This window comes from Poromitra crassiceps (genome assembly GCF_964638095.1).
Source record: "Poromitra crassiceps genome assembly, chromosome: 4".
Classification (NCBI taxonomy): domain Eukaryota; kingdom Metazoa; phylum Chordata; class Actinopteri; order Beryciformes; family Melamphaidae; genus Poromitra; species Poromitra crassiceps.
Window position 1 is genome coordinate 11,925,693 of NC_139626.1, and position 18,368 is coordinate 11,944,060.

General features: G+C 45.4%; 1 protein-coding gene and 1 pseudogene across 2 annotated transcripts in view; one reads left to right on the plus strand and one right to left on the minus strand.

Moving 5' to 3' along the window:
• Positions 1-18,368, plus strand: part of LOC310775601 (uncharacterized protein) — a gene marked incomplete at both ends in the record, with an annotated part of 70,174 nt that overhangs the window by 16,050 nt on the left and 35,756 nt on the right. Inside the window, 3 exons of the mRNA XM_083635765.1 lie at positions 2,106-2,218; positions 5,169-5,227; positions 6,982-7,071. Of these exons, the coding sequence (XP_083491891.1) occupies positions 2,106-2,218; positions 5,169-5,227; positions 6,982-7,071 (262 nt within the window). The remainder of the gene's footprint in view (positions 1-2,105; positions 2,219-5,168; positions 5,228-6,981; positions 7,072-18,368) is intronic.
• On the minus strand, positions 11,802-13,478 carry LOC310774865 (alpha-taxilin pseudogene; annotated as a pseudogene). Its single transcript has one exon. The product of its transcript is annotated as an alpha-taxilin pseudogene (transcript).

Sequence of the window (18,368 nt, forward strand, 5' to 3'; positions counted from 1 at the left end):
TAATGGCTTTCCGGCAGACTGGATGCGTTGTGGCACATTGCTGCCTCTCACAGTTGGATGGTCTCACTCTAGACCTGGTTCTTGTACTTCTTTCATGTTTCCAGTGTTTCTCACACCTCCTCAATCTTGGCTGTTGCTCCTCGTCTCATGTTCCTCCGCTCCTCATCCCTCCTGAGCAATGTGCTTTCACCTTCATGAAGGGGTCCTCCATTAATAAAGATTTCAGCCCAGGGGCAGAAGCCATCGTCTGCTTCCAAACACCTTTTTCCACTTTCTACGTTCTTCTTGTGTTTTATGGCAGTTGGCATCCTTTGTGTTGCATTACGGCCTCCTTCTGGATCCATCCATCCACTGTTTCCCGACACTCGTTCGAGTGAGTGACATCACTAATGACATCACAATTGCTCGAGTGACATCACTGATGACATCACAATTGCTCAAGTGACATCACTGATCATAATTCAGATTTATGACGTAACTTCCCAGAACCCACTTAGCTAAGATGAAGTCACATTTCATTATACAGTTATACTGAGTTTTTCCACACAGTGCTCAATTGATTTTCTCAGCAGAGAAATTACGCTAAATAGAAAACAAAAGATCCCATCATAATACAACACTATGCAGAGTCCTGCATAGTGGTGACTGTGGCTCATTGAGATGCAAAGCTGCACTCTTGATATCCTCAGATCATCTTTGTAATCAGTGCATGTAATACTGCCCTCTAGAGGGCAGCTTTGGCCTTGCATATGGCATGAAATTCAAGATTCAAGATTCAAGATTTTGAATGACAAATGACAAATGACAAATGACAATTTGCATACTGTAGGTAACCTCATGTAATCAGTCTAAGTGTGTTTCTTTTCTACATTTTTTTTTTTTACCTTTATTTATCCAGGGGAGTCTCACTGAGAGCAATGCTCTCTTTTCCAGGAGTGCCCTGTTCACATTCACACACATTCACACCTGGAAGCTGACCAGTACAACCACAGTCTGATCTGCTGGCCACTGAGCAGCTCCCTGGAGCGGTTGGGGTTAAGGACCTTGCTCAAGGGCACCTCAGTTGTGGTAATGAGGAAGGGGGAAAGCACTGCCTTTTCACTTTCCCCACCCAGATTTATCCAGTCACAAGGTTGCTTCTCTAACCATTGGGCCACCACTGCACTTTTCCACTTTGCCTCACATGAATAGTTTCATACATTCACTCCAGTACAACCACTCATGTTGGTCACTGTCAAATGACTTTGTGATGTTTATTCAGGCTGATGATGTCATGAGAGTATAAATAGTAGCCTAATCAGTTACAGCTGCTGTAGGAAATACGGTGAGAAAATTGCAGGTATACTTTCCAGAAATAGGTCAGTACTTGTTGGATCATACAAAAACATGTTGAATGGGAAAAGGAAGACCGGACACTAATAGATCTTTTAATGTTTGTAAACAGCGATTACTTATTTTGTGGGCGGAGCCAACTGGTTGCAGAAAGTTACAACTAGCGGTTCAGCTGTCATAGAAATATGGAAGATCCCGACGCCTCCTCCACGTATTTTAAAGCTTTGCCAGCAACAAGTTACCTTACACAAATAAGCTAACTCTTTCAATGGGGTGAGGTTTCCTGACCTGATGGTCTAGGATCCAACTACATTGCAAAGTTGCAGTGCCGGACATCGTCTTATTCCTAGTGGGAATGTCCAGGCACAAGACGTCTTTTTCCTATATTCTGGGGATCTCTCTCGTTTTGGCTTCAGTTCCTCAGAGTTTTGGATGCTGCGCAACTAACCCTGTGACTCTAAATAGGTCTATATACTGTAATACTAATATAGGTCTATATAATACCACACTCTTTAAAAATGATTGAGGGCTGTTAGGGAGATGATAATTCACAGCTGTTGGGGAATACATTGCTCATCTGCACACTATGGATTTCTTTTTATTTATGTTTATGGTTTTGGACAAAGTAGCTTTAATCCAAAATTAACTCTACCACAATAAGAGCATTTCAGTGGATATTATTCTTCATAAAAATTTGAGACGGGTAATGTTTGATCTGTATCCATATTGGATAGTAACCTTGCAGTAAACTGTCCATCTGTCTGTGATGTCAGGACCTTCCTCAGGCAGTTTGCCCTGATGGGGGAGACTCAGGAGAGAGAGAGAGTGCTGTCACACTTTTCAAGGCGTTACCTCAACTGCAACCCAAAAATCGTGCCATCAGAGGGTAAGTGGTCTGTTTGGAAGTGTTCTCACTGCCAGTAACTGAGAAAAAAGTCTATAGAGACACTGCATGTAATAGGCCACGCCCATCACGGGGGAAACGCTCCGTTCATTTCCACACACCAGCGTCATTTTCCTTGAATTAAACATAGCTAAAAGCTGTTGTGTGGTGGGCTGCGCACACAACAAATGTAAAAAATCGCCAGTTAAAGTTTTTTTGTACTCCTGAGCAAAACAAGGAAGCCATTGAGAATTGGCGAGAAGAAAAATGTGGATCTAGCTGTCAAGGAAGTAAGTTGGAGTGTTCATCTTCCGTATATACAATCTTTTGTGCAACACGCAACCATGCACGTGACATAGGAGAACGCCAGGATTGGAGGGGGGCTTTCTGTTTCCCCCCGTCTTGGGCGTGGTTTCTGAATGATGACGCGTTACGCAGTGTCTCTATTGTTAAATACATGTATCCTTAACACGTTCACTGCCATTGACGAGATATCTCGGCTTACAGAATCCAACGGTTGACTGCCAAAGACGAGATATCTCGGCTTAAATTTTTTTTTTTTTTTTTGACGGTGGGACGTGGATCCAACCCTTTTACGTCTTTTATACAAATATTGGAGGTATTGAATGTGTATAATCTATTTTACCGACCCACTGAGTGGCGACATGTCTCTCCAGAGTAGGAAGAGGCGAGCCAAAACTGCAGGGAAAAGCGCGAGGAAGCCGTTCTCATACTGTAAAATGGATGGCGAAAACGCTTTCGCTTTCGCACTGACGCACAGCGGTGGCAACGGTGGGGGGTTCCAAGAATAGACTGGGTGCACACTTTGAAACACGCAGCATAAATAAGCGCAGAATCGCAAGAGCTTCATCAGAGCTCTCAACCGAAATGCCAAGAAACGAGCGAGCCCCATCCAGCGAGCCCCATCCAGACTGCCAGGCAGCAGCCAGGCAGCAGCAACTCGTTTGTGACAGACCCGCTGCAGAGCCAAGGAGGGCGGAGGAGAACGCCCACGGAGGGAGGAGTTTGAAGCAGAGAGGGGTTTCCTGCTGTTATGGAGGAAATTACTGTTCAAAACTATTGTTTAGATGTCTGACGTCTTACTGATGCCAAAAATGAATGGTTAAAGTGACTGTTCTATCGAATTTCACAAAAAGCCGTTTATCTCAGAATAAATTTTCTGACGCTGAAACCATGCTGTATTCAACTGCTAATGCTTACATAACTACTAACTCTACAAACTAACTCTTTTAGACAGAGAAAGCACACATTCTATTAGTTCTTTTGAGATATTGTGTGTTCACAAAATCCTAACAGAAACGAATCCTCGGCTCTTGAAAGATGAGCCAGAATCCTCAAAAAAAAACCTTGGCAGAAGCTAACTACAGTATTGAAAAATGGCTGGCAGTGAATGTGTTAAGAAAAAACTGAATTTCCCCAAGGAGTTCAATAAAATCTTACCTTATCTTATCTGATATTATCTTAAAAAGGTTACAATGCCAATAGTCTTGCTTCCCAGACTATCTCTGTTTCGCACTGTACCAGCACAGGAGAGTCTGCCTGGTGTTACTCTCACTCTGGGAAAAGGCTCCGTTATCTTTACAACCATCCACCGAAAGTACCAAGCAGGCCTGCATTATTGCAGAGTCCAAATCTTCATCAAAACTTGCCATTCTCCACGTGTAGCAACGAGCTAGAGTGGTTGTTGTTTCACAGCGGCGGAGGCAATTGAGAGCGACCATAGAGTCACAGTCATTTTAGCTTATGTGATGACCTTGACTCTTGACTATTCTGGCTCATCTTGTAGGAGCCTGGTGGGTGGGGTCATCAGGGCTGATTGGGTGCACATGGACCTGGTGTAGCTACTAATTGAGCCTTAAAGGGATACGGCAACTTCCGCGTTTGCCTGAGGCGCATGCGCTGTACTGATGACTGCACATAGCACATGCACCTCAACGCAGAAGTAACTTTGGTTTCAGAGGGAACCGTCTTTGTTAGTTCTGGCTACGGCTTTACTTTGAAAATGACCGTTTACCATAACTTTGGATTATTATTTAATTGTGTGGCGAGTACACGAGTCACATGTTTCTGGCGCTGTTGGAATGTGTATTTTGGCTGACTGAACATTGTAGCGCTAAGCTAACTAGCAGTGAGGGGTGTACCATACTTTGTACTGCACGCACAGTGAAGATAAAGGCATCTACATTCTACTTTTACTATCGGCAATATGGCAAATAGGCGAATCTCCAAAAATGTTGGCGCATCCTTTTAAAGCCCATAGCACACCAATCAAACATTCTCCTACAAACATGGACAAACAGACAAACGCAGATGTTTGTTTGGTGTGCCATGGCTGGCTGTCCTTGTTTGGAGTTGTTTGTTTGGTGTGCCATGGCTGGCTGTCCTTGTTTGGAGTTGTTTGTTTGGTGTGCCATGGCTGGCTGTCCTTGTTTGGAGTTGTTTGTTTGGTGTGCCATGGCTGGCTGTCCTTGTTTGGAGATGTTTGGTCAGATTCCACATGTTCAATTCTTGTTTGGCTGTGTTTACCAATGGCACACCAATCAAACATTCTTTGTTGGAGAATGTTTGAGTGTGCCATGGGCTTACTGTAAGAAGACCTTCAGATAATTCAGTCTCTCTCCCTCTTCACCGATGCACCTTTTGTTCTGTTCTGTTGCTTAATGTAGTTTGTGTTATCTAGTTATTTTCCTTTAATTTTAGTTAATACATTATTGCTTTAACTTTTACCTCACATGCCAAAGTAAAAAAGACTGAATGGTCTGAAGGTCTTCTTAAGCCCAGTGAGTACACCGGGCCCAGGTGCACCCAATCAGCCCTGACGACCCCACCCACACTTACAAATAATAAATACTATAATCACCAACTTACCATACAAAAAAATACAGAATACAAACATGTTGAGAAACTATAATGACATTTTGTTTTCATCTAGATGCCGTTCACACTCTCACCTGTGCTCTTATGCTGCTGAACACTGATCTACACGGCCATGTAAGTGTTACTAGAGTGTGTGTGTGCATGTGTGCGTGTCTTTATCTGTGTCTAGGATAAACAAAGACAATGAACAGTTTGAAGAGCCACATTCTCCAAAAAAAAGTCATTTTTGATTAACGTGGGGAGATAGTTTTGCGAAACATAAGACCCAGACTGATAACCAGCTGATCTGGGTCTGCAGGTGATTACCAGCTGATCTGGGTCTGCAAGTGATTACCAGCTGATCTGGGTCTGCAGGTGATTACCAGCTGATCTGGGTCTGCAGGTGATTGCCAGCTGATCTGGGTATGCAGGTCTGCAGGTGATTACCAGCTGATCTGGGTCTGCAGGTGATTGCCAGCTGATCTGGGTATGCAGGTCTGCAGGTGATTACCAGCTGATCTGGGTCTGCAGGTGATTGCCAGCTGATCTGGGTCTGCAGATCTGCAGGTGATTACTAGCTGATCTGGGTCTGCAGGTCTGCAGGTGATTACCAGCTGATCTGGGTCTGCAGGTCTGCAGGTGATTGATTACCAGCTGATCTGGGTCTGCAGGTCTGCCAACTGACCTCCTATCACCGTCATAAATCTGCTACTACCGTCAAAGCCTCCCTTTGTAAATCTAGGCCACTGGCGGCTGCTTTCTGTGATAGTGCAGTTCTGTGGATGAATGATTAATTAAAGTGGCTATAGAGGTGACAGGATAGGGGATCTGCTCTTTTAGAGAAGGGCAACTCAGGAAACATTCAGGAAATCTATCATCATCATCATCTTCATCATCATCACGGTCAAAGACAGGACTGACTCATGGATGTCATGATGATGATGATCATCATCATCATCATCATCATCATACCAGATTTTTTGTCCACCCACTATTGATGAGTCCAGCCTGCATTACTCCAAAGTTACAGTATCTTTTATTTATAATCACCACTGGTTTTTTCATCATCATAATGTGACAAAGACAACAGTAAACATACAATGCCAAGCCATGCCAAGCCATGCCATGCCATGCCATGCCATGCCAAAACTGGTCGACCGCGAGTCGATTCTCGCTAAACAACAGTTAAAAATGGTGCCGATGGGTTGGATTTAGGCATGAGGACCCATTTATAAAAAATAATTAAAAATGTTTATCAGCCGCGCTGACTTTCGAAACTCTGCACGGGAGACTGCAAGACTGTCTGGTGACTTGGGGTGAGTTTGAAATTTTGGTGCGACACTTGTAAAGTACAGCGCGGATGACATCTTTGTGGCTTGAAGCTTAATTTGGAAACCAGAATGCTTGTCTGGGAAAGGACACTGTATTCAGGTCGTATGATCTGAATATACCAGCGCTCCTGCTAAGGGCTAGGACATCCCCTACAACCAGACCATCATGCCCATTGCCCAACCTGGGGCACACGAACCGACGGGGGGGCTGGAGGAATGATATGAGCACAATTTCAGGCAGTTAACTTATAATGGGGTGATGGGGTGGAGTATGTAATTTATTTTAATATTGAGTCAATGGTTGGAGTCAACTACCCTTTGAATTCACTTCGTTCAAAATGGAAATCGAGGCTGCAATTAATCTAATAATGAGAGTCATTATCAATGACTTCTTCATAGGCTGGATATAGGAGCTTTTATTGGCAAAAGTATGACATTTTTGAATTTGGATTGCAGAGTTTTTTTGCATTGACTGCAATGAAAGATACCCCAATCGTGGTCTCAGCAGGATTTGGGTCCTGGTCTCAGCAGGATGAGACATCCATTTGTCTTTTTCAGAACATTGGTAAGAGGATGTCCTGCACGCAGTTCATTGGGAACCTGGAGGGACTGAACGACGGCCAGGATTTCCCCAAGGATCTGCTTAAAGTAAGTTATTCTGATGTCCTAGATGCCATACACACACATGCACCTGGACACACACACGCACGCACGCACGCACGCACACAAACACACACATTTTAATACCTTTATTTGTGTTCACATTTAGACCAAAAAATCCTTGAATACAAACAATAATAGATGCACAAACAATGGGAAATCTCATAATGACAAATGTATCTAGTCTGAATCTATGGCTAAAAGAAACAGCGCCTTCTCCAAATGTGGTGACTGCCAATTATTGTAGAAATGGAACAGAATTTGGCCAGTGCCTTGGCTCTTGTTCTGGGCAGTACTGCCCTCTGCAGGCCACTTACGACCAGCCTATGGACATTACCAAGGCTTCCAAATATGAATACAAGCAATTTACATTTGTACCCAAGCTGTATATTAACATCCTTGAGCAGTTGGTACTTCAAAACCTTGGTGATAAAAGCTTCTTCCAGACTGGAATCAAAAGCACACCCCACTTCCAAAATGGTGGCCTCTCTACTGTCCTCATCGACGACAACAACATCAGGTGTATTAGCTGTCACATTTGAAAATATGTCATATTCAGTATTACACAGTTTGAACATGGCAGTTTAAACACGGGAGTGTTTATAGATTTCAACAGAAGATGGAACCTAATGGCGTTATGTCTTTAACACACACACACACACGCGCGCACACGCGCGCACACACACACACACACACACACACACACACACACACACACACACACACACTCACTCACTCACTCACTCACTCACTCACACACACATGACTGTGTGTGTTGCAGCAGTGCATTTTCTCTGTGACTTCTGTTACTGAGCCTGCTTGCATGGCCTGTGCTGGCTGCCAGCTGGCGCCCACCTCATCTCCAGAGGCCTCCAATCAGAGGCCTGCCTTGTCCTGCCACTTCCTGGTACACTCCAGTGACAGCGAGCGGCGGCAGACTAATTGTTGTGTCATCTGGAGACAAGGAGAAGGAGATATGGGCCACCTCAGGGTGCCTTGCGCTTGACTCAAACAGCATTAGATTAGGTTGTTAGCTTAACCCCGTTGAGTTGGCTACGATAGATCAGAGCCATCAGGCGCCACTGGGTTCGGAGGCCCGGCGGCGCTTTAGCATGGTAAAATAACCCAATCACGCGGGTAGCCTGTCCGTTGGTGCGCCTAACGATGATGTCGTTGATTAGTTTTGTCTGCAAAGCGGTCCGTCAATGTGCCACATGGCCCCGGAGCGCCAGGCAACAAGTTGTAATGGGGTATTTATAATGCATGAGGGAGAGCGGGGGCCCGCCTCCTTCTGCACAAATGAAGGGAAGGAATTCTGAAATGAAAAGCTGTGGCTGTTGCTACGCTAAATAGATAGATTTGATTGTAGTTCGCAGTTTGTCTCACATTGCTTCGTTTTCAATGTAACGACAGTTAGCTAGCTAACTTTGGCTAATGCGCACACACACACACACACACACACACACACACACACACACACACATTTTGTCAGACACAAATTGGCTACTGTAGTTACTACTGTCATATTTTCATTTGTTGTAGTTGTTACAAATAATTTTGTAACTTTTTTCAAATGTTGCAGTAGCCTACAGTACATAGTAGCTGTTTTGGTATGGTACAATATAGACCCATTTTGTCCATAATAGATGAGTGGTTCATGAAGACAAATTTAGATTTTGGGTCTAAATGCAAAGCCAAGTTTTCAAGCCTGCATATTTTGAAGTTCCTTTACCCCAACCCCCGCCACCCCCCATTACCACCTTGTACAGAAAATGTAGCTGCTGCCTCACGATCACAATCCCCTGCAGAATTTGAATTTCTGGCTGCTGGCAAAGCTGGTGCAAACTGTATTGTGACGCTCAGAGATAGATTTGTGCTCTCTCTCTCTCTCTCTCTCGCTCTCTCTCGCTCTTTCTCCCTCTTTCTTCACCACTGCTCAGGGCTTGAAGCTTGAAGCGAGAGCTAATGGTGCACTGAAGTAGGTTACCAGCCCACATTCGAGCAAGAGAATAAATTCAGCCGAAATGGTCATGTCGTAATGTCGTCTAGCTCAATGAGTTGCTGAACCAACCTCTTCAAACAGTCATTAGCTGTATTGATGCTATCGATTGTGTTGCAGAATCGACAGAGACAGAAAAGAAAGACGGATGACTTATTTACTTTTGTAAATGAAGGAGAAGAAATCATTCTTGAGTTTTCCCTGCTGTTAGTCCCACTGTGAATATGAAATCTGCAATGTGCACTCACTGCTTGGTGCCCGTGCTCGCCAGCCTGGGCAGAGACAAGCAGGTCATGTCTGTGGAGGGCGAAAGAGACAGAGACAAGCAGGTCATGTCTGTGGAGGGCAAGAGAGACAGAAAGACTCACAGAGAGAATGCTGCTATTTTCACCAGAGAAAACGTGTCACCTTTAACATGGCAATGCACGACACGTGATCTTCACTTGATTTTGTTGTCATGGTTGTTGCTAAGCGCTCATTGCTGCACTGTTTCTGCTCTGCATTTGATCACAGATCATCCTGTCAATCAAACAGTGTGCCCAGTACTGTGACTTCTTTTTCCTTGGATTTGCTGTTGATGCACTTTGAGTCTCTGTAGGTGGCACTCTCCTCTGTCTGTTCAGCCATGGCAGCTATCACGGCTCATGCTAACTACCCAGTTCTTCTATGTATTCCCAACAAAACCGCTGTTGCTGCTGCCAGAAACATAAAACGCTAGCTCGGCCTAGCCCAGACCAATTGTATTGCACTGCATTGCATTTGCAAATGCAGCTGTTATAAATTAGATACATAGGAGCAAAATGGACATTGATGTAAATGGGAATCGGGGAAAAAAGGAAGAAATAATAAGAATTTAATATTAAAGGAACACTCTGCCCATTTTCAACCAGCTTTGTATCATTAGAACATCAGTAGTATATCAGAAAACTGTAAACTGTTGCAAAGCGAGATACAGGAAGTAAAGACCTACAGAGAAAGACAGAGAGATAGCAAGAGAGAAAGACAGAGTTACAAAGAGAGCTCACTGCTGAGGTCAGCAGAGACGGGGGGCTCTGAGTGTGCTCCACGATTCACGCTCAAGCACTCCCAAATGAGCATGCTTTTTTCAATGTATTGCTGAGCCCTACTCACTCCAAGCATCTTATCTCTAGATTTGTATGTCTGTTTGACAACTGCAATACAGCCTCTACTCAGAGGATTAGAGAGGTGTGACAGGGGGAACTTGGTATTGATTTATCTGACGTTATATGGGAAAGGAGTCTGTCTGTGATACAACTCTGCTCAGTTAATAGCAGACACCAGCTGATCCAATTTAAAGTCACTCACGTCTTCATTACTCCAAGTATAAATTACCCAAGATCTTCCCCTCTGTCTCACCACTGTGTGACAGATGTCAGGTGTCAGAGGGCACACTATCTCATGCCTTCTGCTTCTGAACCCTCACTAACGGGATTCTGGGCCAAAATATTTGACTGGTATTCTAAGGCCTACAAAGTAACCCTGCAGCCGGAGCCAGAAATCGCCATCTTCGGTTGCTCGGAGTCCTCTCTGAACTTCCCTACAGCCGTGCAGCAATCTCTGACACTGGGGACAACTGTCGCTAAAATACTAATTTTAAAGGAATGGAAGTCCTACACCTCATCTTCTTTTCAGGTGTGGCTGATGGACATGACCTGTGTTATACAGATTGAGAGACTGAGGTTCCTGAGAGTCAACTCGCTTAGAACGTTCTCAAATATCTGGGAGCAGTTTTTGGCGAAGTGAAGAATGACTAGTGACTGAGGTTAGGGCTGATGGATGCCTTGCCCGGATGGTTGCGTAGGATCCCATGCACAATATCTTGTACAAGCCGCTCAAAGTACTCTCCCATTGGCTGAAATTCTCTGTCACTCAATCATTCGCTAATCTGATTGGCCAGAAATGCCAGCGTGGTTTATGGGATGAGTAGTTTCTTCACTCTTGCAATATAATTCATGTTCGTTTACCTAGCACTTTTTGTTTTGTTTTTCAATGTTTTTTCAACTCTGAATCAAATGTTTTATGGTCATTATTCTCTCAAAGACCGGTTGGTTTCATTCCTGCCTTAAAACTCTTAGAAACTCCTAGATAAGGATTTTTCAAAACATGATTGAGAAAAGTGAATGGGAAATACTCTTCTGGAAGACTGACTGTTAAGCTCTATACGTGTAGGACTGCTGGAATTACATCTTTTTATTCAAACGCATCAGAAAAGTGAATCACATTCTTCTAGTATCAAAGATGCCAAGGCCGTTATCAGATGCAACTTAAAAGTGCATATCGAGTCATCTTTCTTTAAACATAACATTTTCTAACTCTTTCCTTACTCTGATCTAATCACATTGTTGAGCTGACCATGTGGAAATCAAATTTCAGTATTATAAAAATAAAAGCCATTTAGACTGGAATACACAAGCTTAAACAAGCCAACTGGAAAAATCGAAATCTTGCATTGCTTGCTTCCTGGAAAAATGGACTTGAGGAAACCCTCTGGGCATCCCTCTATCCAGATCAATCTAGCCCCCTATCCAGTGTAGGGGTGGGACAAAAAAATATTGATATATCGGGATATATTGCCCGTATCGTGATACCAAATTGTGATGCCATATTGTGAGATTTATCCTGAAATGTGTATTTTTCGCATTCTTTTTTCTTTCCTGTAAACCTAATTTACACAGATTGAAAATATTTTAGTGAGGCATCATTTTGTATCCTCGTCATTGTCGTCCTTGGCCCAGGGCTCTTGGTGCTGGTCTTCAAGAGGCTCTGTGCTCCCATCGTCCTCTCCCTCGCTGTAGTCCTCCCCGGGCGAGGGCTCCTGGTGCTGGTCTTCAAGAGGCTCTGTGCTCCCATCGTCCTCTCCCTCGCTGTAGTCCTCCCCGGGCGAGGGCTCCTGGTGCTGGTCTTCAAGAGGCTCTGTGCTCCCATCGTCCTCTCCCTCGCTGTAGTCCTCCCCAGGCGAGGGCTCCTGGTGCTGGGCTTCGGGAGACTCCATGCTCCCCTCCTCCTCTCCCTCATCGTCGTAGTCACCCTCCCCGGCCGAGGGCTCCTGGTGCTGGTCTTCAAGAGGCTCTGTGCTCCCATCCTCCTCTCCCTCGCTGTAGTCCTCCCCAGGTGAGGGCTCCTGGTGCTGGTCTTCGGGAGACTCCATGCTCCCCTCCTCCTCTCCCTGCTCCTGGAGGAGGCTGAGCCGGTTGTTGAGGTAATTTCTCTCCTTCTGCAGGGCTCGGCACACCCTCTCCAGCAGCTCCAGCTTCCCCTGCAGGACCTTGAAATGGTCGTCGCACTGAATTTTTTCCTCTGCCATCTGCAGCAGAGCCTGGTTGTTGCTTTCCCACTTGGTCCTCCACTGGGTCGTCTCTTTCTCCAGCTTCTTCGTCTTGTTGGTCATCTTCTCCATCCCTTGTCTGAAGGTGGTGAAGACCTTGTTGCTTTTAGACAGGGTGCTCTGGAACTCCTCAAACTTGTCCATGTACAGAGTGTGCTGTTGGTTCAGCTGCATTTCCTGTTCCTTCATCAGTTCACACTTGTGCCTAGTCTTAGTGGTGTCCTTCAGCAGAAAGTCTCTCTCTCTCTGCTGTTTCTCCTCCACCAGCCTCATCAACTCAGTGATTCTCTGCAGCTTGGCATCCATCAGCTGATACTGTAGCTCCTTGTGCTTGAACACCTTGTCTATGTGTTCCTCGCGGAACTTATGCTGTTCAATGAGCTTCTTGATCTTCACGGTCAGCTCCATGTTTTCCTGCCTCAGCTTGTTATTGCGGGAGCTGTGCTGCTCCATCTGCAACTCGATGTTGCGCGGGGTCATCTGGAAATGCAGCATGGCCTCCTTACTCTGCCGCTCATAGTCCCTGGAGTGCTGGAGGTTCTCCTCCTTCAGTGTCTTGTTGTGTCTCTGCAGCTCCCTACAGAGGCTCTCTAGCTTGCTACGAGCCAGGATGGCCTTGCTGTGCTCGCCCTGCAGGTGGAGCTTCTCCTTCACGATCTGAGACTGCTCCTTCTGTAGCACTGTCAGACACTTCTGAATGAAGCTGGTCTCTCCCAACAGGTCCACATACTTCTTGCACAAAGCAGCCAGCTTCTCCTCAGGAGTGGCTAGGGAGTTCAAGGCCTGCATCAGTATAATAACCTCTTTCCCAAAGGCCTTGTCATCTCTGCTCTTGGCGTCTTCTCTAGGTTCGAGCTCTGCTTCTCCTAGTTTACTGGGACTGTCCTCTGTGCCAGGGGTTTCCCCCCTCACCTCCTCAGAGCAGCACAACCCCAGACCGAACTCCCCCACATCCTTCTGACTAGGGCTGTCCAGTTTAGGTGGTGAATCACTGCCTCCGACTATGCTTCTGGTTGCCATGTCAATATCAGACACACCAGTCGCCTCCATCGGTACTGATCCCAAGCTGAGTGTTTACACACTCGAGCAATTGTGATGTCATCAATGACATCATCAGTGATTTCATAAAATCCCTGATGATGTCATTATGCATAAAATTGTGACATCATCAGTGACATCATGAGTGATGTCATAAATCACTGATCTCAGTCGCCTCCATCGGTACTGATCCCAAGCTGAGTGTTTACACACTCGAGCAATTGTGATGCCATCAGTGATGATGTCATCAATGACATCATCAGTGATTTCATAAAATCCCTGATGATGTCATTATGCATAACATTGTGACATCATCAGTGACATCATGAGTGATGTCATAAATCACTGATCTCATTCCCACTGGTGATGGGCAATGTTAAGGGATAGGCCAACTTTTTGGGAGTTTAGGCCATTTGCTATATGCCTATATTAACACATTGACTGCCAGCCCTTTTTTCAATGCTGTAGGTAGGTTCTGCCAGTTTTTTTTTTGAGGATTCTGGCTCATTTTACAAGAGCCGAGGATTCTTTTCTGTTAAGACTTCGTGAACACCAATCATCTAAAAAGAACTAATAGAATGTGTGCTTTCTCTGTCTAAAAGAGTTAGTTTGTAGAGTTAGTAGTTATGTAGATATTAGCCGTTGAGTACAGCATGGTTTCAGAGATTTTCAGAGAGTTTTGAGATAAATGGATTTTTAGAACCACCTCACGTGCCTGTGATTATGGGTGCCCTTGGGCAAGTCTGTATACTGTATTGTGTGTGTGTGTGTGTGTGTGTGTGTGTGTGTGTGTGTGTGTGTGTGTGTGTGTGTGTGTGTGTCTCCAAACTCCTCCCTCCGTCTGTGCTGCTGCTGCTGGCTCCTGCTGGCTCCGCTGCCGCTCTCGGGCAGTCTGGATTACTGTAAAACGGGCTCGTTCGTTTCTTGAGGTGTCGGCTGAGAGCTTTGAAGAAGCTTTTGCGATTCTGGTCTTATTTATGCTCAAAGGTACTCGAGTGTGTGTGTGTGTGCGCGCGCGCGCGCGTGTGTGTGTGTGTGTGTGTGTGTGTGTGAAATCGAAAGCGTTTTCGCCCAGCTATTTCCTTGAAAATTAGAATGGCTTTCTCCCGCGGACCCGCGGCTGTTTTTTGCTCGGCTTTCTCTCTGTCTGGGGAGCACTGTCGCCACCTAGCTGGTCGGTAAAATAGATTATACACATTCTCTTCCTCCAATATTGGTATAGGAGACGTAAAAGGGGTTGATCGATGTCCCACCGTCAAATTTTTTTTTTTTTTATGTAAGCCGAGATATCTCGTCTATGGCACTCAACGGTTGGATTATGTAAGCCGAGATATCTCGTCCTTGGCACTCAACGTGTTAAAGGAGAATTTCGTTTTTTTTTAACCATTTAACCATTTAACCATTATCACCCAGTGCTCTCCGCAGCGTTTTTGTTGTCCTAGGCGTTGTTTTGAGATCAATAGCGTCCAAGCCACTCCTAGAATGGAGCTCCGGCTGTAAAGTCTCGCGGGACTTTCCAGACGAGAGTTGTGTCTCTCACTGACCCGACAGGCAAAAATGGGCTGCCTGTAACTAGTGAAAAGAGCGAGGGGGAGAAATGCAGTCTGATCATTCCTTAGGGAACAGTTTATGACGATATGCGTCGAAAACGGGAATAAAACTGTCTATTTAAATGGAGGAAAAGCATGCTGCCACTTGGCCCTCACGGAGCTCCATTCTAGGAGTGGCTTGGACGCTATTGATCTCAAAACAACGCCTAGGACGACAAAAATGCTGCGGAGAGCACTGGGTGAGTCGTCAGATCATAATTAATGTGAGGAGAGGGCTGCAGGTTAAAAAAAAACGAAATTCTCCTTTAAAACTAGGATGTACATGGCGTAGTCACATGTGTCAAACTCAAGGCCCGGGGGCCAAATCCGGCCCGGCACCTCATTTTATGTGGCCCGTGAGAGCTAACAAAGAATAACATTTGCGCAATACAATTCTAATTCTAGTTATTTCTAACGGTTGTAAGCTACTAGTTGTCTGCCATTATTTTTTCCTATAATTCTGCTTTCAGAGCAAGAGTTATTAATTGTTAAGTTATTACTAAAAACCAATAATAATAAAATCAGAGCCAATTATGTAATATGAGATACATTTATGTTATATTTACAATCGGCCCTTTGAGGGCAACCATAATGCTAATGTGGCCGGGGATGAAATTGAGTTTGACACCCCTTGTGTTTCACCCCTGACCCCCGTAGTGGTAGAGCCCTCACTGCTCATTGCTTAGTGTTAGCTTAGCGCTTACTGCAGTCTATGGGATGTTGGCCTACTCCAGTTCAGTCGCCCAAAATGCACATTCCAACTCACTCACATGTCATTTACATGGTGTGACTCTTGTACTCACCACGTGATGAAATATGAATCCGAAGTTACGTTAAACGGTCATTTTGAAATGAACTGAGCTCTTCCTTTTTGGGGAATGTGAGCTTAGTTCAAAATTCAAAATTTTGAGCTATGAACAATGAACATGAACTAGTTCATTTTCTGTGTGAACTGAACTTTGAGTTAGCTCTTGTGAAGTGTGAGCGTGCACAACACTGACCAAAACCTTGAGAAAAATTCATGGTGTCATTTGGTATTAAAGAATTGCATTTCTCTGCAATTGGGTTGGGAGCAATTCTGCTCCCTGTTTCTGTTTCTGAGCAATTTGCCCAATCAAACATGCCCAATCATTTGGCATGAATGAAGCAGCCTTCTCAGAACACTTCAGCCAATCAGCATGGAGCAATGTGGCTCTCTCTCCTGCACTACCTGTCCCAGCAGCAGCAGAAGCCCGTGGTGGCATCCCGGACGCGCTGTGACGAGAATGCCTGTTGGCTGACCTGGGCGTGGCAGCTTCATCACTTCTAAGTTGGCCCATGACCCACCTTTCTGCCATATTTCATGCAAATCTGTTCATAACGTTTTGAGATATCCTGCTGACAAACAGACAGAGGGGTGAAAATATGACCTCCAGCCAATGCTGTTGGATGGAGCTCTCTGGCTGGATGGGCTTTTCCTCTAGACTGAGTCTAGGATGACTTTGTGACGAGGCATCTTTTGGTTTTGTTGTAACTAATGTTATTCTTTAATCAGTCTCATCAATGGCCAAACTGTATGAATGACACAATCATTCAATCCCCTGTCACCGCCCTTTGTTCTGTTACTGCTTCTAAAGTCAATCATTCTATCTGACACATTTCCTCCAGGGGGAAATTCCTTCATCTGTCTTGTGTGCCCAGGTTTCTGTCAGGTGCTCCATTTTCTCTCTCTCCTCCTCTTCTCTCTCTCCTCCTCCTCTCTCTCTCCTCTCTCCTCCTCCTCTCTCGCTCTCTCCTCTCCTCTCTGATCTCTTTCTCCTCCTCTCTCCTCCTCTCTATATCCTCCTCTCCTCTCTCCCTCTCTCTCCTCTCTCTTCTGTCCTCTCTTCTCCTCTCACTCCTCCCCTCTTCTCCTCTTTCTCTCTTCTCCTCTCTCCTCTCTCCTCTCTCTCCTCTCTCCCCTCTCTCTCTCTCTCTCTCTCTCTCCTGTCTCTCCTCTCCCCTCCCCTCTCTTTTCTTTCGCTCACTCTCATTGTGATGTGGTTGGCTCGGTGGTTAGCCATGGTGGTCACGGGGGAATGTTCTGGTTGTATTCGGAGATATGCAGAACAAACTGCAGCTTATTTTTCATACTTCATTGTGATAAAAAATGATTGGGTGTTTTCATTTTTTGTTCTTGACGTGGAGGTACTGTAGCTTGAATTAATGCAGGGAGAGAAATCTGGTGATAGTCAGATTTCATTTGTGATGCTTTTTAGAAATTAAATCCTAAAAAAACGCGAATCATTCATTGCTGACACTTGTGTGCAAACTGAAAGGACAGTTTGAAAAATGATGCTTCTACATTTTTTGGTGCTGAATGTTAAATACGTTTCTGTGCCAGGTGGAGCTTTTTCATTAAGTGTTTGATATACAGTACAAGTGCGTACACACACACACACACACACACACACACACACACACACACACACACACACACACACACACACACACACACACACACAGCCCCTTTCCCGCATGCTAATTGCCATTGGAAGCATACTTAAAAGTGTCTCTGTGTGTATGTCCGCGCCTGCATGTGTCTATGCGTGTATGCGCACGGAGGAGGCAATTGGGAGATGGTGATTCGCTGGCAAATGACTAAGAGGAGGGAGGGAGAGAGGGAGGTACGCATTGACGAAGTGAGGGAGAGGGAGCCAGAGAGAGAGAGCACGCGCGCCAGAGAGAGAGAGAGAGAGAGAGCGAGCGAGCGGTGTCCCTATCAGCTCCTTTTCTGTCTGCGATTCAGGCCGCCGGCTCTCCTTTCCTCTCCTCCGCAGCAGACGAGAGAGGCACAGGATCAGCAGACGAGAGAGACTGAAAGAGAGAAAGAGAGAGAAGCACAGGATCAGCAGGATCGGGAGGAGAGAATTTGCGAAAGACAAACCGGAGCAGCGACAAGAGAGGAGCGAGTCGATGAAAGACATCAGTGGGAGAAGAGTCTTTTTCTCCTCACACACCCACAGCCACACCCACAGCCACCACAGCCCTGGGAAGAGACAGAGCGCTGGAGAGAAGGGACTCTGATTGAGCCTGGCACTGAGAGAAGTGGATCACAGCGGGGGGGGGGAGACGGACAGTAACCAATGACAACGGACCGCAGCAACACATGGACAGAAAAGAGTCAATAGACAATCAGCACTGTGACTATAAAGCTGACTGCTATCCATGTGACAGTGGGAGCAACAGGATCGTTCGGTATTCTCTGTTGAGCGCGCCGAATCTCAGCTTTTTTTTGCACTGCTTTACTACATGCTGCCTTACTACATGCTGCTTTACTACATGCTCTTCACCC